The sequence below is a fragment of the Rhinopithecus bieti genome, unplaced genomic scaffold (genome assembly GCF_001698545.2).
Source record: "Rhinopithecus bieti isolate Rb0 unplaced genomic scaffold, ASM169854v2 scaffold_15796, whole genome shotgun sequence".
NCBI lineage: Eukaryota > Metazoa > Chordata > Mammalia > Primates > Cercopithecidae > Rhinopithecus > Rhinopithecus bieti.
Genome location: NW_016808858.1, coordinates 570,537 through 595,818, shown reverse-complemented (window position 1 = coordinate 595,818; position 25,282 = coordinate 570,537). Strand labels below are relative to the sequence as shown.

At 37.9% G+C, this 25,282-nt stretch overlaps 1 protein-coding gene across 2 annotated transcripts in view; it reads left to right on the top strand.

The window, feature by feature from the left end:
• Positions 1-25,282, top strand: part of GRM5 (glutamate metabotropic receptor 5) — a 595,687-nt gene that overhangs the window by 555,703 nt on the left and 14,702 nt on the right. The window contains exon 9 of one of the 2 annotated variants that reach the window (XM_017887662.1): positions 18,949-19,044. The exons of the other annotated variant lie outside the window; for it this stretch is intronic. Within the exon in view, the coding sequence (XP_017743151.1) occupies positions 18,949-19,044 (96 nt within the window). The remainder of the gene's footprint in view (positions 1-18,948; positions 19,045-25,282) is intronic. 2 annotated transcript variants of the gene reach the window in all.

Here is a 25,282-nt window from a genome sequence, read left to right as displayed (position 1 = left end):
GTTCTTGATAGACTTGCTTGCTTGCTTATGCCCAAGTTTAATGTTCCTAAATCAACTACATTATATAGCCACACATTTTATACTGGGGACTGTAGGAGCAGGCAAAGGAGCGCTGAGGCTTGGCAGCACTGTCATGACACTCCTACACTAGGACAGTGTTGCCAAGTGCAAATCCAACTGGGCCCTGAGAAGTGTGTGATGAGCAAGGCCCCATAGAGGGCAGCAGAGCCTCACAGGAGTGGGGAGAAAGCCCAAAACAGAGGTTAGTGGGGAGTTTCACTCAAGGAGACACAAGGGGGCAATGCACACATTTATGGAGAATGAACTTAAGCTTTGTGAATTAAAGGAAGTCCGTAATACAAGGAGTAGAAAAGTCTTAAGATGTGAACCAAGCAGGAAACACAAGGCTGAACTAGGAAAGAAAGGAATGATCAGAAGTCAGTCACAGGAAAGCAAGGCTGTCTGCTCAGTGAATGTTATTACCCAAGCAATCATAATAAATAGGCATCATTTCACCATTTTCCTAGTCTAAAAGTTTTGTGTTGCTATAACAGAATACCACAGACTGGGTAACATTATTTAAAATGAAATTTATTTCTCACAGTTCTGAAGACTGGGAAATCCAAGACCATGGCACCAGCATCTGGTGAGGGTCATTCCGTGGTGGAAGGGCAAGAGAGCATGTGTGTGTGTGTGTGTGTGTGTGTGTGTGTCTGCGTGTGTGAGAGAGAGACAGAGAGTGAGAGCAAATGGGAGACAAACTTATCTTTTTACCGGGAGCCAACTCCCCCAGTAACTAACCCACTCCCATGATAACAGCTTTAATCCATTCGTGAGGGCAGAGCCCTCACAATAATCACCCCCAAATACCCCACCTCTTAATACTATTACAATGCCAATTAAGTTTTCAACACATGAACTTTTGGTGACATATTGAAGCTATAGCAACTGTGTTGTCTGCTATGGGCTAGATGAAAAGTTAGGCACTGGAGATACAAAAATGAATAAAATACCATCCTTCCCCCCGATAACTTTTCTCTTCATAATAAATTCAGAGTCATAAAGAAATAATGTTAGTAAAGAAGTATAGGTAACTTGATCCTCTGTAGGGGACACTGTGGGTATACAAAATGGGAAATAATTATGAGAGAGGACAGGAAAGGCCTCAAACAAACAAACAAAAAAAAAGATAACATGATGGTATGGGTCCTGGTTATGGCGTTTTTGTTTTCCTCCTCTCTGATTTCTCTGTCTTCCCTGAAATATTTTTCTTTCTCATTTATTTATTCTCTCATCCAGCACTTTTTAAAAATTATTGAGTCTTACCAGGTCCCACTCACTGTTGTGGGCACTGGGATACATACATGGTCCCTGCCTTCAGAAACCTTCTGCTATTTTATTTGTGGTGAATGTGACAGTATTTTGTATTTTTAGTAGAGACGGGGTTTCACCATGTTGGCCAGGCTGGTCTCAAACTCCTGACCTCAGGTGATCCACCAGCCTCGTCCTCCCAAGGTGCTGAGAGTACGGACATAAGCCACCATGCCCAGCAGGTGTTATTATCTTTACCATGAGTTTAGTATTCTCTATTTTTTTGTCTATGACAACCAATGTTTATCATCCCCATTGGATTCTAAGCTCCTTGAGTTGAGAAGCTGTGAAATGTATTTTCTGGATGTCAAGTAGAAAACTAAGAACTATGTCACGTATTTAGAAAATACACAATGTGTGTCTAAGTATACTATTTGCAAACAGAAGAACCTAGCTTTGAATTCCAACATCAACATTTATAAACTTTGTGACCTATAGATCTCTTTTAAATAGGATCATCAATATCCCTCACCAGGGTTGTAAAGAGACAATGTTTAAAAAACTCTGAGTGTAGTGCCTGTTAATATGCTTGCTCTTCCTCTTTCTCTTCTTTATTCTTTGTCCTCTACTTGATATTTTTGTTTTAGTTTTTTTTCTTTGTAGTCATCCCTTTGGTAATTGTGGTTATTTTCTCTAATCTAGTGTTCTACAATACAAGCCTCAGTGTTCAACAGCCCAAATGTGAGGCCTGGCTTTGCCTCATCTAACTGTGTGACTTTCAGCAAGCTACCTAGCCACTCTGTGCCTCAGTTTTTTGGGGTGTGTGTGTGTGTGTGTGTGTGTGTGTGTGTGTGTGTGTGTGTGTGTGTATCGGTGAAAGGGGATAATAATAGTACATGTGTCATAGTGTCTGTATTAGTTTGCTCTCACACTTCTGTAAAGACACTACACAAGACTGGGTGATTTATAAAGGAAAGAGGTTTAATTGACTCACCATTCCACATGGCTGGGGAGGCTTCAGGAAACTTACAATCATGGCCAAATGTTAAGCAGGCATGTTCTTCACAAGGAAGCAGGAAAGATAAGAGAAAGCAAAGTGGGAAGAACCACTTACAAAACCTTTAGATCTCACATGAACTCACTCACTGTCATGAGAAAAGCATGGGGGAAACTCCCCCTCATGATCCAAATCACCTCCCTCCCTCCACACATGGAGATTACAGGTCCCTCCCTTGACATGTGAGAATTACAATTCGAGACGAGATTTGAGTGGGGACAGAGAGCCAAACCATGTAAGTGTCTTAGTGAAATTAAATGCTAAAATCTACATAAAACATCAATCCTGTAAATTACATAGTGTTTCTTCCATTATTCAAATAGAAAATTTGAGAAAAAGTTATCTAAGTTATTCATAATATAGCTAGTAAGTGGTATTGCTGAGAATCAAATCCATGTTAATTAACTCCAAATCCAGTACACTTAATTACCATAATATATTGCCCATCTCAGGCAAACTAAAGCCCAGTCAAGTTAAACAAATCTGAAGAGCTATGGTATATCTATCTATATGTATGTTTATATAGGTATATGTGTGTGATTGTGTGTATATACATGTGTCTGTGTCTATATATTTATATATGCTTATATACATGTGTGTGCATATATAGAGGATACTACTTAACTTCATGCATTAGCTCATCACACTCTGACATGATAAACTCTTAATATCTATAATAGATCACAATGAAACTCCTAGCTTAGGACCTAGCAAATACTAAGTACTTAAGAAACATCAGTAAATGTTTCTTTGGGTATTTTACGTTGTCAAATTAAAACAATCTCACTTTCATTTATTGTGATAGACACTCGACAGTGTGGAAATCTGCTTGGAAATGCAAAATTAGGAAATCCATCTGTTGTAATCATGTGTGATTATAATTAACCATAAAACATCCTAAAACCAGGAGAAATATAATTACCTTTATTAAAATCATACTCTTAAGACAATGTGATGGGGCCAGGCTCAGTGGCTCACGCCTGTAATCCCAGCACTTTGGGAGGCTAAGGTGGGCGGATTATGAGATCAGGAGATTGAGACCATCCTGGCTAACATGGTGAAACCCCATCTCTACTAAAAAATACAAAAAAATTAGCCAGGCGTGGTGGTGGGCGCCTGTAGTCCCAGCTACTAAGGAGGCCGAGGCAGGAGAATGGCATGAACCCAGGAGTCAGAGCTTGCAGTGAGCTGAGATCACGCCGCTGCACTCCAGCCTGGGTGACAGAGTGAGACTCTATCTCAAAAAAATAAAATAAATTAAAATTAAAATTACAAAAAAGGCAATGTGATGAAGAATAGAGGAAGTGGAAAGGTAATCTCTAGTCATAGACTTGTGATTTTAGTTCCATCCTCCCAGTGTCATGAAGTGGAGATGATTCTTTTGATGGCTATGTAAGTGCACAACTTATACTAGCTACCTGTAATTGCATGCCCAGGACTTTCCAGAACTGCTTCTCTCTCCCTGGGTGTCATTCCCACTCTTGGGCAGGTGCAACTATCAAAAGTAAGCATGATTCCCCTCCCTTCAGTCTTCACCCCTCGCATGTATATAGGCAAAAAAAAAAAATCCCAATCTCCTTCCTCCACCCCATCTCATCTTGTTCTTGTGAAAATAGTTATTTTAAATCCTGAAATAAATGGGAACTAAGCTTCTTGGCAAAATGTGGAAAGCTTTTTTTGTTTCTAAGTAGTCCAAAGACAAAGGAATGAGAAAAAAAAAAAAAGACAAGTTTTATTCATTGAGTTAGGACAGGAGGGGTTAAAAGGGCAACAAAGGTAAAGGAAGAAGGCCAGAGGAAGAAGGAGGGTGGCAAACAGAATGCTTTAGTTGAGACAAGAACTGGTGAATTAACTTTTGTGTAGGATAGAAGGGGGAGGCTCATTTTGATGTAGTTAGGTCTAGATAAATATTACTGCTTTGCCTTTGATAAATGTCCCTGCTTTTACCATTTCACTTGTTGGGTTGCTGCTCTATACTAGGCCCTATCCCTAGATGTTTGTTAAAAGAACAGACATACCCATGTACCCATAAAGTTTACAGTGTAGTGAGAAAGACAATTACTAAACTAGTAGGCAGAAAATTAATTATAATTTGTAATAATTGGTATGAAGGAAGAGAACAGGCCCTACTACAGATTAACAAGGGAGACGGGCTGAGATGAAGTAAAGAGAAGAGCATCATTTGTCTCTATATCATTTTCAAATCCAGCCTAAATTGCAGCAGCATAAATTAGGGTATGTGGGAGCAGACAGATCTCCCACATTCTACCACTGGAGGTAGGTCCAGATGGAGGTAAGAAAATCAAAGTTGCATTAACCTAAAAGAATTAATGGAGATTATATTGGTTATGTCTCATATAACGAAACACTTTATTTCATACGTATTAGGGAGCATGTGGAGAAAACAGGAAGTATTTTGTATCAGAGCAATCTGGGAAAAGCCTGCCTGGTTATAGAAATTATTAGTACAGAAAAAAATGACAGATATGAAAGCAACATTATGAAACAACTACTACTAAAATCAAGCATTTTACATGAATTATCTTACCTGATCCTGAATATTTCCATTTTATGTATGGTGAAACTGTAACTCAGAAAGCATAATCGACCCTATGAACATAAACACAGTTAGTTTATTATTCCCTTATGAGTCAAAGGCAAACTCTGGTAAACAGGTAGATCCAGGCTTTGTGAGACCTAAAGTTCCTTCTACTTGGGGAGCTTTATTTAAGAAAAAGATTACAAAATGTGAATACAGAAATAGAAACAGGGCCTTGCCAGGGGCATCTGTGAGTGAGGGACTCTGATACTCCATCAGCTTTAGAAAAAATCTGCTTGGATTTTTCCCATCGAGCACTACTGAGGTTTAAGCGCCATCAGTCCCCAGACTGAGAAAATCAAGTTGCTGGTGCAAATTGTAACCAAAGTTACTATCACAGAGGAATCAGTCTTCCTATCCAAAAGGGTAGAAAGGGCTCAAGTAAACGCATAGGCAGTGGCTCAAGTCAAGGAGATTACGGGAAAAAAAATGATAAGGTTTGAAAAATAGTACAGTTGCCTGTATCCCTTAAGCCATTTAAAGACAGAGCTAGGTTTAATAAATGGCACAGCTACTGTTTGTAGCCAGCATTTTAGTGAGAAGCAATTTACCTCACAATTGTGACCAACTGACCAATCTAATAACCTGGGCAAGTCACTTAATCTCCTGTGTCCTAGTTCTTCTTCATTTGTAAAGTAGAAATAATAATAATAGCACCTAACTCAAAAGACTGTTGCAATGATTAAATCAATAAATCCAAGGACTCAGAATTGTGTCTGGAATATTCCAAGTGCTCAGTAAATGATGGCTCTGATTATATTTATTATCTAGCTTCATCTGACTTCACAGCATTTCCAGTTGTTCATGTATAAAATGTAAGGAAAATCTCTGTTGGAAAACTACCCATCTCTCTTTAGAAATAATAAGTTATTTGTCTGAAAATTCCTCCGTCCTATAAGATAGAAACTAGCAACTTTTAATTAATGCCATAATGAAATGTTTCCTATGGAGACCCTTCTTATAGTTAACATTTTGTTCCTCCTTGAAAAGTTTTCCCTATTGAGGATGTCGTATAAGCTTGTAAAGCACCTTCAGGTTGGTTTTAAAATCTGTATCTTCCTGAATTTCTACTGATTGTGCAACAAATAGTAATGTTGAAGGAAAGTACACAATAAAATGGCAATGACTTATGATGATTCATATCTGAAAACAAGCTCTCATCATAAGAAGGATTAAAATACATCCTTTGGGAATTCTTCAGAAGCTAAATGAAGGGCTTTACTCAATACAAAATTTAACACATTTCCATAATATTGCTATGCTGAAATTTATTAAACTATTCTCCAGTGGTTGGTTTGTTCTTGTTTTGTTGAGGGTTTTTTTTTTCTGTTTTCTATAACATTGAAGGAAAAAAACTTTGTGCAGAAACTTTTGCGCTTATGTTGAATTGTTTCCTTAGAATAAATTACTAGAATTACTGAGTCAATATAGCTGATTTTTTCTTTTTAATTCCATATTTGCATTGCTCCCCCACTTTTCAGCTTTTATCTTTCCGTTATTTTCACAGAACACAGTGAATTATGTTCCATGGCAATTTCTCAAATCATTTTGGAACTTATGTTCACTTTGCCATTAGTTTCTGGAGCTATTAATCATGCTCAATTTTTGTTTTTAATCTGATTTATCTGAATGAATCAAGTTGACATTTCAAGTCTGGACAAAAGATGTTTTTCTGCGCATGGAGACCACAAGATCTGATGGAATATTTAGTAAATCATTCCAATATATTTACATATATAGATACATAGAAGGTTGAGAGATGATACTGAAGAAAGGAATTACTTTGCAATAGTACTGCATAATATTGATCTTTTTACATTTGGCTTCACTCTTTCCCTCTAACCCAAAGATCCGTAATGACTTTCCTTCTGTCTTCATCTAGAATTTTCCTCTGATCAATTTGACTTGGAAGGCTGACTTGGGCTTTCCTTCAGCTCTCTTTGTAACACTTTGAAGTTGTTAAAATATTCTACCACCTCATCCCTGTCTGTCTTCTGCTATCACACTGTATCCCACATATCGAAACTGATTGTCAGGTCTTCTCAGTGATGCCTCTTTTACAGCCTTCAGATTTTTGGTGTATTTCTGTCTAGGAAAACTCCAGCCAGAGAAATGCCAATCTGTTTGCATGTTAGCAAGGGGCCCAGAGGGTGATTTATCCCACTTGACCATTATGTAATCAAATTTGACCTTTTAAAAAATAAGCGTATATTGTGCTCAAAGCCTAGCTCCACTAAGTATACACTATTAACTTCATGCACAACCTTTTCAGTCCCTCCAATGTGCCATTAGATTATTTAAATTAGGGGTTTTTAAGCATAAAATGAAGAAAAAAGTTGTTAATAAAGAGCATGAGATTTGGAGGTAAAACATCTGGTTTCTAGTGGCACTTCTGAGACTTATTAGCTATGGGGTCTTGACCAAATTGTGAAGCTTTCTGAGGCACAGTTTCCTTATCTGCTGGATGGGGATAATTACATTGCTGAGTTTGTTAAGAAAATTAAATGATATAGGGAAAGTTTTTCTATAATAATGTGAATACTATTTAAAAGTATATTACACCATAGTTTCTCTCTTCACTTTATGACTGCCAAGATCCAAAATTAGGATGGTCCTAAAAGGAACGTGGCAATAAATCTGTAGAATAAGATGCAATGTGCAATATTCTACCTCATATATTTTCCCTAAGATGTTTTAAAATTATAAACTGTGTTTCTGGGTGATCACTAAAGATATCATCTAGGGGTAGATGTTTGATCCAAATTTCGCCTGAGGTCGAAAAGCTGAGGTCTTGGCTGGTGTTCAAGGAACCAACATGGGAACAGAATTGAATGTGCTCAAAGCTGTTATAAAGCTTTGTGTTGGTACAAAGGGGAAGTGGATACAATAACTATAGCAAAGTCAAGATTAAAAACTAAAGTCAGAAAAATTCTGTCTGAAGCCAGGGAGGCAAAGGGAAAGAGAGAGATAAGAAATAAAAACCGGCTCCAAAATTTGCTATAATTGGTCTCAAAGAAGATAGTGCCTGAAAAGGAATTCCAAAATCATCATTGAGTTGAGGCAGGACTACTTGTATATGGATCTGTCACTGACTAATTAGGAATAAGCACATAAGCACACTGAGGTTCATTTTCTTTTTGTGTGCGTGACACTTTCTTATTCAAATTACACAAAAGATAATTGAAAACAACCTTTATTAAATATGTATAAGCCCATGCCAATTTTTCAATATATGTGAACAAAAGCATTTTCAGAGTAGTTATAAGGCTTCAGTGCTATGAGCCGAATCATTTCCCATTACCTAATCAGTTTAAGAATGTAACGCTAAACCCACAGTAACTAGTTATGACTGTAACTAGCGTAGCTTTCAGGAAATGAACAAGCGTATTTGTTCCATGATTATAAGGACCAATTGTTTAGGCTTTCTCTAAGTGTGGATTATAGAGAAAATAATCGATCTCTCTCTTTTTTGCTATTTGCAAATCTAACTTATTAACTCTCATACTTATTTTATATAAATGGTACATACAGAAAGGAGCATTATTTAAAAGAACACAAACATCTAAGTAAAACTAAAGTATTTGTTAGTAGTAACTTCTTCAGATTCATCATATATATACACAAACATGCATACACACACAGAGAGAGACACACAAAATTTACAAGCAGTGAAACCTAAGTAAATGCTATAAACAATTTCAGAAATTCTTAGACTCGGTTTTGGGAGAAAAACTAATGCAACCAAGTACAGTGGATAGGAGGCTTTCAGCCTCAGAAAATCTGTAACCTAACTCAAAGTGGCTTAAATGATAAGCAAATTAACCTCACGTAAAAAGAATTTCTGACACTAAAAAGGCTAATTCAATAGCTCAAAGGACACAATGGTACAAAGACCTACCTACTTTGACCTTTCCAGTCTACCACTGAATCACTGGACCACAGTTTTTGAAATGTTGACTTAGCTTCTCTCATGCCTGCCATATGGTTGGAGCATTGTCAGGTATCATATCCAGACCACTGTCCACAGAAAAAAGAGACTATGTTTTCTAGTGTTTTATTAGTACTAAAGAAATTGTTCTCAGAAGTCTCCAGAAGACTCTCTCCCATGATCATTGGCTAAAACTGATGAGTAAAGTGACAAGTGAATCTGATAATTACTATTATAATCTTAGTTGAATCAGTGTCTATATCGTGAAGGTAAGGATGGGATGGCTTGTTAAGAAGAATGTGACAATGCAAAGGAAAGGCAAATATTTTTAAAAATAAGTATCTTCCATATAACTGTATTAGTTGTTTTTCATGCTGCTGACAAAGACATACCCAAGACTGAGCAATTTACAAAAGAAAGCGGTTTAACTGGATTTACAGTTCCACGTGGCTGGGGAAGCCTCACAATCATGGTGGAAGGCAAGGAGAAGCAAGTCCCATCTTACAAGGATGGCGGCAGGCAAAGAGAGAATGATAGCCAAGCAAAACAAGTTTCCCCTTATCAAACTATCAGCTCTCGTGAGACTTACTCACTACCACGAGAACAGTATGAGGGAAACTGCCCCCATGATTCAATTATCTCCCACAAAGTCCCTCCCACAACACATGGGAATTATGGGAGTACAACTGAAGATAAAATTTGGGTGGGGAAACAGAGCCAAACTATATTATTCTCCCTAGCCCCTCCCAAATCTCATAACTTCACATTTCAAAACCAATCATGCCTTCCTGACAGTCCCCTTAAGTCTCAAATTATTTCGACATTAACTCAAAAGTGCACAGTCCAAAGCCTCATCCAAGACAAGGCAAGTCCTTTCCACCTATGAGCCTGTAAAATCAAAAGCAAGTTAGTTACTTCCTAGATACAATGGGTATACAGGAATTAGGTAAATGCCACCATTCCAAATGGGAGAAATTGCCCAAAACAAAGAGGCAACAGGTCCCATGGAAATCCAAAATCCACCAGGGTAGTCAAATCTTAAACTTCCAAACTAATATCCTTTGACTTCATGTCTCACATCCAGGTCATGCTAATGCAAGAGCTGGCCTCCCATGGTCTTAGGCAGCTCTGCCTCTGTGGCTTTGAAGGGTACAGCCTCCCTCCCAATTGCTTTCACAGGCTGGTGTTGAGTGTCTGCCCCTTTTCCAGGTGCATGGTACAAGTCGTCAGTGGATCTACCACTCTGGCATCTGGAGGACAGCAGCCCTCTTCTTACAGCTCCACTAGGCAGTGCCCCAGTAGGGACTCTGTGAGGACTCCAACTCCACATTTCCCTTCTGCACTAGCTAGTAGAGGTTCTCCATGAAAGCCCCACCCCTGCAACACTTCTGCCTGGACATCAGACATTTTCATACGTCTTCTGAAATCTAGGTGGAGGTTCCTGAACCTCAGTTCTTGACTTCTGAGTACCCACAGGCTCAATACCACGTGGAAGCTGCCAAGACTTGGGGCTTGCATCCTCTGAAGCCAAAAATCTGAGTTCTATGTTGACCCATTTCAGCCATAACTAGAGTGGCTGGGATGCAGGGCACCAAATCCCTAGGCTGCACACAGCTCAGGAACCTGAGGCCTGGCCCATGAAACTACTTTTTCCTTCTAAGCCTCCAGATTTGATGGAATGGGCTGCCTGAAGACCTCTGATGTGTTCTGGAGACATTTTCCTGGGATTAACATTTGACTCCTCATTATTCCTGCAAATTTCTTGGTTTATAATTTAATTCTCCTTTTTGTCAGTCATTCATGCATACCCTCATTCAATACATATTATTACCTATAATATCATAGGCACTGGGAAGATAGCAGTAAAGCATGCAGTACAGAACCCATGCCTTCATAGAGCTTGCATTCTATCACAGATTCCACTGGGGGAAAACAGAGAATAAATAAAATAAATAAGTAAAATATACATTATTTCAGGTAAGTGTTCCTGATAAAAGCAGGAAATGGTAACAGAAAGAGTAGAGTGGTAGTTGCCTTTTTAAATAGGGTGGTCATAGCAGGATGTATTGAGAAAGTGACATTTAGGCAAAAATTAGAAAGAACTAAACTTTGAGGATATTTTTAAGGAAAGCATTAAAGGCAGAGGAAATGGCCAAAGTAAAGACACTGTGCTGGGAAGATATCTGGTGTCTTCAAGCCACAAGAAGACACCTCACTGTAGATGAAGCAATGTGAGCAAGGGAGAAAAAGTGAGTTTGGGGATCAGAGTGATAGTCAGGGAGTGGGAGATAAGTGTAGGGACTTGTAAAATATAATAAAAAAATTCATAATTTACTGAGAGAAATGGGTAGCAGCGTTTTGAGCAGAGGAATGATAGGAAAATATTTCTATTTTGACAGGATATTCTGCTTGCTGGGTGGGGGGGGGATGGATTTGGTCAGGGTTGGGGAAATTTATAAGGGACAAAGCAGAACCAGTTTAAGAAACTATTACAATTTTAAAAGGTATTGGTGGCTTGGGCCAGGGTAATAAATACTGGTGAGAAATGGTCAGATTTTAGGTATATTTTGCAGATGGAGCCTTCAGTATGTGCTGACTGATTACAATGTACAAGTGAAAAAGTCTGTTCTTTCCTCCTTTTTTCTACAATTACTTTATCTTAAAACTCTCTGTATTAGTTACCATTTTCCATAAACATCTTTAATATTTTCCATCTTCCTTGGTCTCTTGACCAACTTGTACAGAATGTCTTCGGTTTGTATTTATTATTAAAAACAAAACAAATAAAAGCAAAGCCCGTTGGATATTTGATAATCCCTAAAGTTACAATTTCATTTTGTTCATTTATTCATGGAGGTATTCCCTCAGAAAATGTTGGTTGAGGGCTTATATAATGCAGACACTACGTTTAGGGTTATTCACGTGGTCATTTTTCTTTAAGTCTCTGGATTTCCATGTTTTTGCCCAAGCTTAGTCTTAAAACTCTGCCATATTTACTGTAATTTTGGTATGAAAATCCCTTATAGGATTTTCTATAACATTCATAGCGACTTGTCATATGACTATAGTTCAAATGTCTCTCACTCAATAACTTTTACTATTTTTTGCACTTTCTTGGCCAAAAAGGCTCTTCCTCCCATATCGTTTTCTCTGCTTATACCATACTTCTATTCTAAATAATAGAAAGTAGTTGAGGAAAGAGAGAGTTTAAAGTTGCTTTGTAAACGGGATGCATCTATATTGGTTTAAAAGAGAGGCTTCCTTGAAGAACACACTCCTACCCACTTACTCCCCAGCCTTACCCTCCTGCCTCATTATTGTCCATTCCATATTGAGTTACTAAAATTTACACAAAAGACATATGTGAAATATGCAACATTTTCCAATTCCCTTTCACAGACTTCTTAGAGAAATCATGCTGTGTTTTTTCTATGAATAGTTTAAAGCATTATAGCATAAAGTAAAATAGGTATACTGTGGTTTCTACACATATAAGAAAATATCTCCCTGTGGTTTTCACTAAGCTGAATGACAACTAGCTTAGGAATGGAAAACGAGCTTAAGTCTTAGCACAATGCTCCTTCAAGGGGTAGACTGTGGGGCATAGTAGATGTCAGTGTGAGAGAGAAAGTGGTAAAAGAAAATTATTTTTTAAGACAATTTTATCTATTGGAAAGAACAAAACCTAGAGCAGGATAAGCCTATGACAAAACTGGAGTAAGGGAAATGTGCCTCGGGTGCCTTTAGCTTTCTCATTTACTGTGTTTTTTCCCCTGCATTCTTGAACTCTCTAGGAAGCTTAGGCTCTTTCCCCACTCATTTTTAACCGCTCAGAGAGTCTGCAATATCTATCAGAAAACGTGTCTCGAAATATGCAATGGGATATTTATTCACAATAGCATTTGCATCGTGAGTGTCCTCACTCGTAGAGAATGGAAAACATTTGCTCCTCGGCATCAGGGAAAGATGAGGGAAGAATTCATCAATGGAACCTTCCTGGCATCTCATAAATTGTAGCACATTTGTAAATTCGACTTCTATATATTGCTCTTTGCTTCATCCACTGACCTTTCCCTTCTAAACCATATAGAGGCCCTGTCTATAATTCCTATTTAATGATAAACCTCCCTTCTTATTCAACCTCTATCACTAAACACTCCGTTATTATTGTTTTCTTAAACTGAAACCAGTTCCTTCCAAAGGACGTTTCCACCCCTGTATCTCTCTCAAGTAAACTTACTTATTCTTCTATATCACATGTTTCACAGGACACAGAGATGGAGGTCAGCAACTCAACGCTGCTTCCAGACATATTTCACACCCTTACATACAAAAATGTGAAAATTAAAATTGATGCAATTGAGACTCATGGAATGTAGTTATCCCTCTGTCTTTTAGCTTCATTTATAACTACTATTTACTGTCAACTTCTGGGTAAAGTATTGTCCATCCCAAGCCCCGCTATCGTTCTGAGTGAATTTAGTGTTTGTATAAAGGACAGATGAGTACCAAACTTCTTTTTTCCCCCAGTTCTAACACATTTTAATGTTCCTATTACTGGGCCCTTACTCAGACTTGATCAGCCTCACATAAGGATTGTTATTTCCAATATCAAAATCTCTCCTTTTCTGCCAGCTTCAGGCATAATTCTCCATCTATCTGCTATTTCACCTAATATACACATATATTGTTTAAACTTGTTTATTTTCTTCTAGTCTTTCACTTCATTCTGCACTCATTTATGCATTCTGAATCACATAGCCAATATAGAAATTTCAGTAATCCAATATTCAGTAGATATTGGTAGGAAAGAGGAATTGAGGTGAAGAAATGAAATTTTTGATCCAAATAATAATGGAAAATTACATTTACTATCCAATCGTAAGTTATTCTTACCTACATATCTTTTAGATTTACCAGATGAACATGAGCTCTTGTAGAACTGAGTACAGAGGAGCTAGAACTTCCTTGACAAAGAAGGTACAAGAAGAAGAACAACAAAAATCTTTAGAGAAGATAACCAAATCTTACTTCAGAATAAGACATTCTGACATTTATTAAATCTATTGTGAGAGTTTTTCATGCCAAGCTTCTGGCCTATAAACTAAAGTGTCAAAGCTGTATTGAGCATAAATCCAGAAATCTAGAGTTTATAAGAAGACTTATAAGTTTATAAGATTGAAGAACCTTGAACTCCATGTTTAGCACATAAAAGGCACTCAGCAAATTTTTTTTTCAGTAAACGTTTTAAGGGAATACTTACATTAACAGTGTTATAAAAGTTTTTGGACAGGTAGAATGAGCATGGCTATTCACCTCTTCTTTCCACTGTCTACATAGTTTTCCTGTTCTGAGTCTTTTCAACTATTTTCATTGTATTTGTAACCACCGATATGCTGAGAGCTCCCCTGTGTATAACAATCCTCTAACCTCCAAATGTTTATACTCATGTGTCTACTGAATATGTCCACTTGGATGTCCCACCAGTATCTCAAATCAAATATTCCAAAATGAAGTTTTTTATTTCCTTCCCCAAATATACTCCTTCTCTTGTATTTTCTTAACTCAGTTAATTGCACTATCCAACACAGTAACTGGGGTAGCATTCTATACTTCTCCCAATTATACTCATCATCCAATAAATCCTACTCATTTTTGCCTCCTAAATAGTCTTGAAACTGCACTCTATTTTTCATCTGCATTATCACTACCCTAAGCATTAGCTTATCATCTCTCACATGCATAATTATAGTAGTATTTCTCTATCTCTAGTTTTGTTCCTTCAAGTCCATTGCATTTTATCTAAATGTCAACTCTGATCCTGTTTTATCTAGTGTAAAGATTCCACAATGACATCTCATAATCACCTAGTAAATTCATCATTTTTATATACTTATCCATCTGCTTTCCCGTTTGACCTCCTCTTATTTTATACTTCTTACAATAAAAACTACTAAACAGTGTTTCCCAGTATACACCATGCTGCTAAACCTCTCTACATGTTTGCACTTGATTTTCTCTCCTATGCCTAACTCATCTTTTCACGGTGCATGTCTACTCAATTTTTCAGATTTGTCTTACATATCATATCTCACTGAAGTGTTCTCTGCCAATCTAGTATGGGTTAAGTAGCCCTTCTTGTATTTGTTTCTATAATAAAACTTCTTACACTCTTTGGAAATTATCTGTTTACATTTCATCTTCTCAATCAAGACTGTGACCTTATCAGTGACATAGTCACCCGTGTGCTCCTTATCACAGTGCCCAGCACATGGACTATTCAGTAAATGGTTTTGAATGATGTAAACTAAACCTGCATGGTACAGACATAGGGACCTAAGTGAAGTAACAAAATTTAAAGTCCTCTCACTAGATCCTCTACTGCTTGTGCTTGATAACTCTGCTACTTATTTGCAAAACAGGGTCAAGAAGAGAAAAGGTAAATAATAAACTTTTGTAATTTTGTCTTTAAACATAGTAACATTGTCACTTAGAGGAAAAAATAATGGAAATAGCATGAGCTTTAGAATCAGAGAAACCTGATTTTTAACCTTGGGCTCCCTGCTCTTAAACCACATGATGTTGGGCTTACTGACACTGATCCTCAGTGTTGGCCTCTTCAGAATGAGAATAATAGCAGCTGCTTTGTACATTTGTTTTGATAATTTACAATAGTGTACAGCAAGGAGCCTGACATGCTCAATATTTTGTCATTATTACTTTTTATTATAACTTTGAATATAACTATAGTAAATTAAACATTTCATTTGAAAAGTGAGTTAATACTTGTAAAGCACTTAAAACAGTGCCTCACAAGTATGAGTGTATGTGTGTTTTAGTGTCTGATATATAAATGTATCATGTAAAAGAAATGAAATTTTAAAATTGATATTTCATGAACTGTAAATTCTGAAAAGCTTAAACTATTTTAATTGACAATTCCATACTTCTAAAACAAACTCAACTGGAAAAAAAATGTTGAGTTTTTAAACTCAACAGTTGAGACTATTAAAGCTATTAGTGACTTTGAGCAGCAAATTACTGGTAAATGCGATAAGGAGTAAGTGAATAAATGAATAAAAACGTGGTCTATTTAAATATCTGGTGAATATAATTACAGGTACAGACAGGCAAGAAGGGTCCTATCTGAAAGCAATGATGAGTTTTCCATTCTGCATTAATGCCATTTTCAGCTTGCATTGAATATAAAAACTGCTTGAAAGTTCTAAAAGTCTAAGATATTGCTCACATTTTAAAATGAGTTTTGTTATTATTGTTTTGAAATTTTCATTTTATATGCCAGTGAAAGTTTTACCAAAAGCAGTTAGGTTTTTTGTTTTTTGTCGTTTCTATTGTTTTTCTAAACTTTTAGGTTCAGGGGTGTATGTGCAGGTTTGTTTTATAGGTAAGTCGTGTGTCACAGGGGTATAATGTGCAGATTATTTCATCACCCAGGTAATAAGTATAGTACCTGGTAGGTAGTTTTTTGATCCTCACTCTCCTCCCACCTCCACCCTTAAGGAGGCCCCAGTGTCTATTTTTCCCTTTGTGTCCATACGTACTCAATGTTAAGCTCCCATTTATAAATGAAAACATGCTATACTTGGTTTTCTCTTTCTCCATTAGTTTGGTTAGGATAATGCCCTCCTGTGCTGTCCATGTGTAAAGGACATGATCTCATTCCTTTTATGACTGCATAGTATTCTATGATGTATATGTACCATATTTTCTTTATCCAGTTTACCGTTGATGGGCATTTAGGTTGATTCCATGACTTTGTTATAGTGAATAGTGCTGCAGTGAGTATACACATGGATGTGTCTTTATGGTAGAGAGATTTATATTCCTTTAGGTATTTGCCCAGTAATGGGATTTCTGGGTCAAATGGTAGTTCTGTTTTAAGTTCTTTGAGAAACTGCCAAGCTGATTTCCACAGTGGCTGAACTCATTTCCATTCCCACCAGCAATGTGTAAGCATTCCTTTTCTTCACAGAGGTTAGAGTTTGATAGAACAGGATGCTTAGGATCCATTCCATATTTCATAAACAGAGGTCACCTGGCAGAGTGTGTGTGGTCATGAGAGAAAGAGAGAGAAGAGCTTATAAGCATGAAGCCTGTAGGTTTCTTAACTCATCTGTGAAATATTTAATGATTAATTCACAATTAGCCTAACAGAAGATATTCAAAAATATGTTAAGGATCCCTTTGTAAGGAACTGAATGACCACCAATAATTTATTATTCTATCAATATTCTTTTAATCTGAGCTGTAGAGCAGTATTTTGGTTGAATAATCCAATTCACAAATAAACACAAAATACTTTGCATTGAAACATGGAGCATCATTTGGCCATTGGTACTTCTAAGGTATTTTCTTCGGTAAAATTAAGTCTACTAAATCTAGCTTGGTCTGATGATTTACCTCCTTTAACAAAGTTCGGAAGTTCTTTTCCTCTCTTCTTTATGCCTACATCTACAGTTACTTGTGTACATATTTCTTCTTTCCTTCCTTCTCCTACTGTTATATAAGTTCTATCAGGTAGGGCCTGCAGATTACTTATCTTTACATCTGTAGTGCAATGTCCATTACCTAGGATTTAATAAATGCTCAACTAATGTCCACTAAATAGGTAATCCATTAAATTCATCTTACTTGATGTAATAAGCCATTTTTCTTCAAATACTAGATACTTTAAACATTTTAGAAGGGAAAATGTTAAGGGGAAGGCCTCTGCCCCAGATCAATAATGATGATGATTTGTTACATTTTGTTTTATTTTATACTACTTTTGAAACAGCAGGAAAATAAACTAAAAAGAATATGACTGTACTGAGGTAAATAAGTCTTATAATCGTAACTCCCTTTATCATAGCCTATTGGATACCAGGAAGGTGGATGAAGTGGTATCTTACAGGCTCTAGCTTAGTGAAAAGGTGATAAAACCTTAAGAGCTTTGGGCCCCTGGAAGTCCCACTGGTGGTTATTCTCTACTGATGAGGCTTGTGACTTTCATGAAGTCAGTTAAGTAAATCTAGCTTCCTCATCTGGCAAATGGAAATAGCAGTTCTTTTTTTAACAACCTCACAGATTCAAACCAATGAGTAACAGAGGTTATTTCTGTGAAATCATGTTAGCTCAAAAACCTGTCATTGAGGTACAAGAACTCATCTTGATGCACCATGTAGAAGAGTAATGTTGGGAATCTCTTCACTCATTTTAGATGAACTATCTGGTATCTTCAAAGGGCGGTGAACTGCCAGTTATAATACAAAAGTTGTTTGAGCCACACTCTAATAATGGAGGCATCCCAATACTGACAGTCAAACTTCTGCCTAATGGTTATAGAAACTTTTCATATCCAAAGAACATGTCTTCTCTCCTCTGTTATTACCAGTGTCTAACAACATCCAGAATGGTATCACTCAATGAGGGTTTGTTCAAGATAATAATTAGCTTAAAATCTTGATAATGGAAGGCAACACATTATAATGGCTAAAGTGTGGGCTCTAAACTTAGATTCCCTGAATTCAAAATCCAACCCAACCACTTACTTACTTAACTAATCTTTGATTCATTTACTTAACCTCTATAATCTTAGGCTTCTTCATCAGTAAAATGGAAATAACAAAGCCTCTGGTCCAGGGCTGTTGCCAGGATACAATTTAGGTAAAGTTCTAGGATAATGTCTGACACATGGTAAGCACTGAATAGATTCTAATGTATTGATTGAAATTCATCTTTTTCTAAGATGCTAGAAATTGCACACCTTTTACCATTCACTATTAAATGTGACACATGCACAGTTTAATGGTCAATGTGAAAGAATGGGTTACATGTGGTTTAACCAAAAAGTAACAACGTCATCCCTGATGTTGTCCATATGCCATCACATTCATCTAATAAGTATCACAGGTTGGTCATTGCATTGAGAAGCAGGAACCCCTGTTTTGACACAGGGTGACCATCTCCACAGTCACGGCCCTTCCTCAGCCTGGCAGTTAAGCACACAATCACGTCTTTCTGTTTGCTCCTGTCCTTGTTCATGCTTACCAGGTACAAAGACAGGAGACTGGCCCAGCACAAGTCGGAAATAGAGTGTTTCACCCCCAAAGGGAGTATGGGGAATGGTGGGAGAGCAACAATGAGCAGGTAAGCAAACTATGAGTGGCCTAAGGTGGTGTGAAATAAATGTATGCAAGCTAGAGGAACAGGTGGCTCCCTGATCTGGGTCCTCACTCAACTGTGCAACCCATACAGTGTGTCCAACCTGGGCTACTACTGGTTTTCTGTGTGTGTTTGATTTGCAAAACCTATGACGTCCTCATGTGTAGTAATGGGAGCCTCCTGTCCCAGATGCTGCTGTTTCCCAGGGTTGTGCGCTTTGCATGTCTGAAGCCTTAGCTCACAGTCAGTCCTCCTCTGGAGATTTTAACTTATTGGTCAAACGGTTCTGGAGTTTGCAAAGTGGAAGAGATTGGAGGAAATTCATATTTCAGGGCTATCCAGTCACTTAATAAAATAAATGCAAAAGCTTAGAACTGGTTTTAAGGAAAGGACTACAATTGAGGGAAGCCTCCAGCCCCTGATCCTGGACAAGCCTGGAAATTAATATGACTTACTTTGAATGTAACATCATCTCACAGCCAAGGGCAAATGCCTTTCCAAACTAGTGGACTGTAGAGATAAGTGGCTTTTCTCGCACTGAAATCAGGAAAGCTAATCCTCCTCTAGCTACCATAGCTTTGCATCTCCTTTACTTCCTTGTGTTTGGTGATGAACATTCTCTGTTGCTGTGCTGTGCATGTTCCTTTATACTAGGCACTCCCGATTGAGTTGTACCTAGTAAACCAGAGTATTTGGAACTATAAGCATTAACTAAGCTGTGTTGCATGAAATAAACGTGCTTTATTGCATGGGACTTGGTTTTAAGAAAAGGGCCCTGGGGCCGGGCGTGGTGGCTGACGCCTGTAATCCCAGCACTTTGGGAGGCCGAGGTGGGAGGATCAGCTGAGGTCAGGAGCTCAAGAACAGCCTGGCCAACGTGGTGAAACCCCGTCTCTACTAAATACACAAAAATTAGCCAGGCATGGTGGCACATGCTTGTAATTCTAGCTACTCAGGAGACTGAGTCCGGAGGACTGCTTGAACCCGGGAGGCGGAGGTTGCAGTGAGTCAATATCGCGCTATTGCACTCCTGCCTGGGCAACGAGAGTGAAAACTCTGTCTCAAAAAAAAGAAAGAAAGAAAGAAAGAAAAAAGTAAAAGAAAAAGAAAAAAGAAAAGGGCCCTGGAGACAAGGACAGTCAAGATTGACATTAAACAGTTCCAGAATGTTGAAGGAGCCTTGAGTTGAGGAGTCGCTTGCCATGACTTAACTCTTCACTTCTAATTTGTTGTGACATTTCCCAATCCATCTGTGGTGTAGAGGTATGGAAGGAAAACTTTTGCATATCATCCTGGATTAGAGAAAAGGAAAAAATCCAATAAGTAGAGTGTGTGCATATGCGTGTGCATGTGGTGAGAGCAGAGCTTGAGACCTAACTACATAACAAAAAGATAATCTTGTTGAAATTTCACCACAAACATTGTGTTTGCTTCCTCAGTGGTGGGCTCCTTCCTGTTTTCAAAATAATGACTAAATTTTTCCAAGGCCCACCATATTGCACAACTGCTGGAGGACTATACACATTGCAGTCTATGAAAATGGTACCCAGAACTGTTCAGCATACAGTCTGAGCAATCATTCATAACAGCCCTGGCCAAGGGCTTGGCCAACTTTGTCTATGACTCTCAGAGACAACGCAATGATAGTGTGTGTACATGTGTAGGCATATATGTGTGCACTTTGGTGTATCTGATGGTCATATGCCCACAATCCCTTTATACAGCTATCTTTGGATCTCAGTGCATCTGCAAAATGAGTCTCAGAGGATCATTTTGTGGGAGTGACTCAACAGAATGCTATTGGGGTTCCTATTTTCATTCCACTTAGATATAACAAAGTAGCATAATTCCTATCCTTGAAAATTAGGCAGATGGCACCATGGTAAGCCTGACAAGGTGAAAGTGACTTCACCAAATGAGTGCTCAAGGGCTCTTCCGAGAGTGCCATCTAATTTGAGATCTAAAACTAGAGTTCCCAAACCTGGCAAACTTAGCTGACTATCAAACAGACTGAGGCAAAATATTGGGCAATACAACTCAGGAATCTGTCATGTAACAAGTTTTCTAGGTCATCTCAATGAAGTCAATGCACGAACTGATATTTTAGAGTAATCCATTCATGTAGGAGATGACATGGAGCTGTTTGTGGCAAGCATTTGGTCTCAATTATGCCATGCGATACTCTTAACAGTGTTTCGTCAATACTTGAGCTTTACATATGATCATCCCAGAAATTAGCTTTGTTCAAGACTGTCTTGATTGAGAATGAGGGGAAAGGGACTGAGAGGGTAGTGCACAGAGAGTAGGAGATCCCAGATAAACACACCAGGCTTGCTTGGGTCAGGTCCAAATCTACAAAGGTAGTCATTTGATGAATCTCCAGCAAGAATGGTCTGAGTTTCTCTACAACAGCAATATATCATTTAATTTTTGTTTCCTCACTTGTTTGGATATAGCTAAGGTAATTGAAAGACTTATTAAATTGATATATCCTGGTGGAGCAGAGGGGAATAATCCATGCTACAATAAATACGATTGTGTTAGATCATCCACCTCAGCCACACAGATAAGCAGAGTTAATTGGGAACAAATGATCCTCTCTTCCTAATATCTCTTCCTTCGCATTTCTTTAGCACCATATAAAAACTGACACACACACACACACACACACACACACACAGAGAGAGAGAGAGGGAGAGAGAGAGAGAGAGAGAGAGAGAGGAGAGACCTGTCATGCTTAAGCTTTCCCTTAGGGAGTAGAAAAGGCCTAGAGATATGAGAGGCCAGAATTCACAAGGTCTTGGTATCTTTTTTTCCAACTTCACATTTGTTCACATAAATATAGACACACATGCCTGCACACACATAATATTTATCCAGGAGAAATAAGTTTAAAATGAACATTAAGAAAAAAGATGTCAGAGAGGAGATAACTGTGATGGAAACAGTTTCTAAGTAAGGGGTTCGAGTAGTTTACCCAAATTTGCTTACTCAGGAATTGAATGGAAGGGCTGGAGAAAGGTTAACTCTATGTACTTGAGACTTTTATAGGTACTTTTAGTGTCAACTAATAAGGCCTTTCTTTGTAATTCATCCCTACTCCACCCCCTATTGCTTCCAGGAGTCAAAGCCAAGCATCACATTTACTCTGCAAACATCTGGGACTCTTCTGTGGCCACGATTGAATAACTAGTTCCAGGGAGGGGTTAAGGGGAGCTCAAACAACCACAGAAAACCAAGAGTGTCACTCTGCATCTCATTTGCCTGTTTTCTATAATGAAGCTGCAGAATGGACAGTACTCCATGAATTCATGCCTAAGATGATTATCTCAGAGCCAAGTTGCCTGGTGGGGAAAGAAAGCAGTTCACAATGTTTACAGTTGAAGCAGAGCACAGCACTATTTTCTGATCTGTAACATTAGCAGGGCCTTAGACAGATGCTCCCTTACTTCTGCCCTCCTCCCTCAACCCTCATCCCAGGAAAGGAATGAGAATATAATATGTAACCATAGCACACTAGCTTCCCTAAATATACTGCTGTTTTCCCTTTATATGAAGAGGTTTTTTTTATCTTTATGTCTGAATATAGTATAACTTGTCATCTTTTCATATTTTAACAGTGGACAGTCTAAGTGTGATTCAGAGCAAAATCCTCCTGTTTGCAGGAGAAGTGAAAGAGAGTCCTAAACAGGGAGGTGGCTTTAAGAACTCAAATTATCTAAACCCTGTTACCATGTGAGTTCCTAGCAAGATGGTCCAGCCTCAAGAATGACTGAAACCTCAACACTGAATGTTATTATATTCTATCTCATCAGGGGCATGGCATTGGAGTACTTGGAATCTGCTTACTTGTTTTTTTTTTTTTTTTTTTTTAAAAAAAGACAGAGTCTGCAGTGTCACCCAGGCTGGAGTGCAATGGTGCGATCTTGGCTCACTGCAACTTCTGCCTCCCAGGTTCAGGTGATTCTCCTGCCTCAGACTCCTGAGTAGCTGGGATTACAGGTGCCCGCCACCACACCTGGCTAATTTTTTGTATTTTTAGTAGAGACGGGGTTTCACTACGTTGGCCAGGCTGGTCTCAAACTCTTGACCTTGTGATCCACCCACCTAGGCCTCTCAAAATGCTGGGATTACAGGCATGAGCCACCACTCCCGGCTGGAATCTGCTTTCTGATCTGCTCATGTTGTAGCCCATGTAGGAGACGTGAAGACATTCTGAGCCTCCTACTCTCTCTTTGAGGAAGGGTTCCCTCAGTCAAATGAAATGCACAGATCTCTAGTCCCACTCCAGTGCTGGAAAGAAGGAGGGTGGTGTGGGGTTTTCTTTGAACAAAAAGAGAATTATTATTATTACTCTTTTGTGATATAAGCTACGTAAACTATTAACTTTCAATCAATTGAGTCACTGATTTTCACCTGTGATATGCAGCATCTAATTTTAGTAGGTATAAATGTTTAATAAAGCCTTAGAGAATTTGGTAATAATCATGTCATAATAGTCTTTGTTAAATGAGTAGGACCTCAGATAGCCCCAAATATAATGTCTTGTGTTAGTATTGCCTTTCATTCATGCAATTATTTCTTCCTCCAGGTAAAGCTCATTTATTAAGCACCTATTATGAACCAAACACTCAAAAGACTCTAGAGATAAATGGATGACCAAGATATGACTAATGTCCTTGAAAATCTGCTGTCTATTGAGAAACAGTCAGAAAAACAGATAACTGCGATGTAATATAAAACCCCTGTAACACAAGAGAGTTTATGCCTCAGATTAAGTCCCCATTTCTTTTTTTTTTTTTTTTTATACTTTAAGTTCTAGGGTACATGTGCATAACGTGCAGGTTTGTTACATATGTATACTTATGCCATGTTGGTGTGCTGCACCCATCAACTCGTCAGCACCCATCAATTCATCATTTATATCATGTATAACTCCCCAATGCAATCCCTCCCCCCTCCCCCCTCCCCATGATAGGCCCCAGTGCGTGATGTTCCCCTTCCCGAGTCCAAGTGATCTCATTGTTCAGTTCCCACCTATGAGTGAGAACATGCGGTGTTTGGTTTTCTCTTCTTGTGATAGTTTGCTAAGAATGATGGTTTCCAGCTGCATCCATGTCCCTACAAAGGATGCAAACTCATCCTTTTTTATGTTACACTGTTGGTGGGATTGTAAACAAGTCCCCATTTCTTATTGTACGCTATAGTTTATACCAGTACAAACAGAAGTAATAGAATAACAAATAATAACAGATCTAATTTGAGTATTCAGAAAGTGTAAGGTATATGGTTATATAATTTAAAATCCATAGATAAGAGAAAGATTCTGCCTTTCCAGTACAGACAATAGAAGCCAGCTGGTTTTTGAGAATAGATTATAATTTCTATAATAATCTTCACTTTATTTATCTCCAAAGTCAATTCCATAGTAATAGTCTTACATATTCTAAAAAAGAAGAAGAAGAATTAGTAACATTGCTATGATTACCATGTATCACACACTATATATATTAAGTCCCTTCCTGGAGGGTCTGCATTAAGTTCTGCATAAGTTCCCAAGAACATATAAAGAAGGTGTAATTTTTTTCTTTCCATGCTACACACAGGAAAATGAGGATCAGGGAAATAAAATAACATGCATGGTAGAGCAATCTCATGAAAAATCTAAAATCAAAGGAACTTCAATAAACTGGTTCTGGCACTAACCAGTGTGTGACCTCAAAGTGCCATTTCAACTCTTTAATCTCCATTTTCTATAAACTTTGGATTATAATATAGCACTTATCTTACTACGATGCTGTGAAAATCAAATGGAATTATATAACTACAGCACTTAGCTTATTGCCTGACACACAATAGGCATTCAATAAATGTTAGCATGTGCTTTTACTATCCAAGGCCACCCAGTTTAGAAAGGTTGTTTTTTATGTATTTACTATTTTGTCTTGTCTTTCTCTACCCTGCCACCACGGTTGTTTGCTCAAAAATCAATTCTGGAAAAGTAAGTAAAACAAAATCTAATGATAACAAAAGAATAAATTCAATGATATAATTTCCCTGTTTTAAAATTCATGTTCTCCCATGTTTACCTATAAAAGCAGCCAACATTTATTGAGTACTTAGATACATGAGACACTGTGTCAAAGGCTTTATCTGCATGATTGCTCATTTAATCTTTTTTATAAAAAAATTGGTAAAGCCCATATTAAAGCCCAACTTAGTC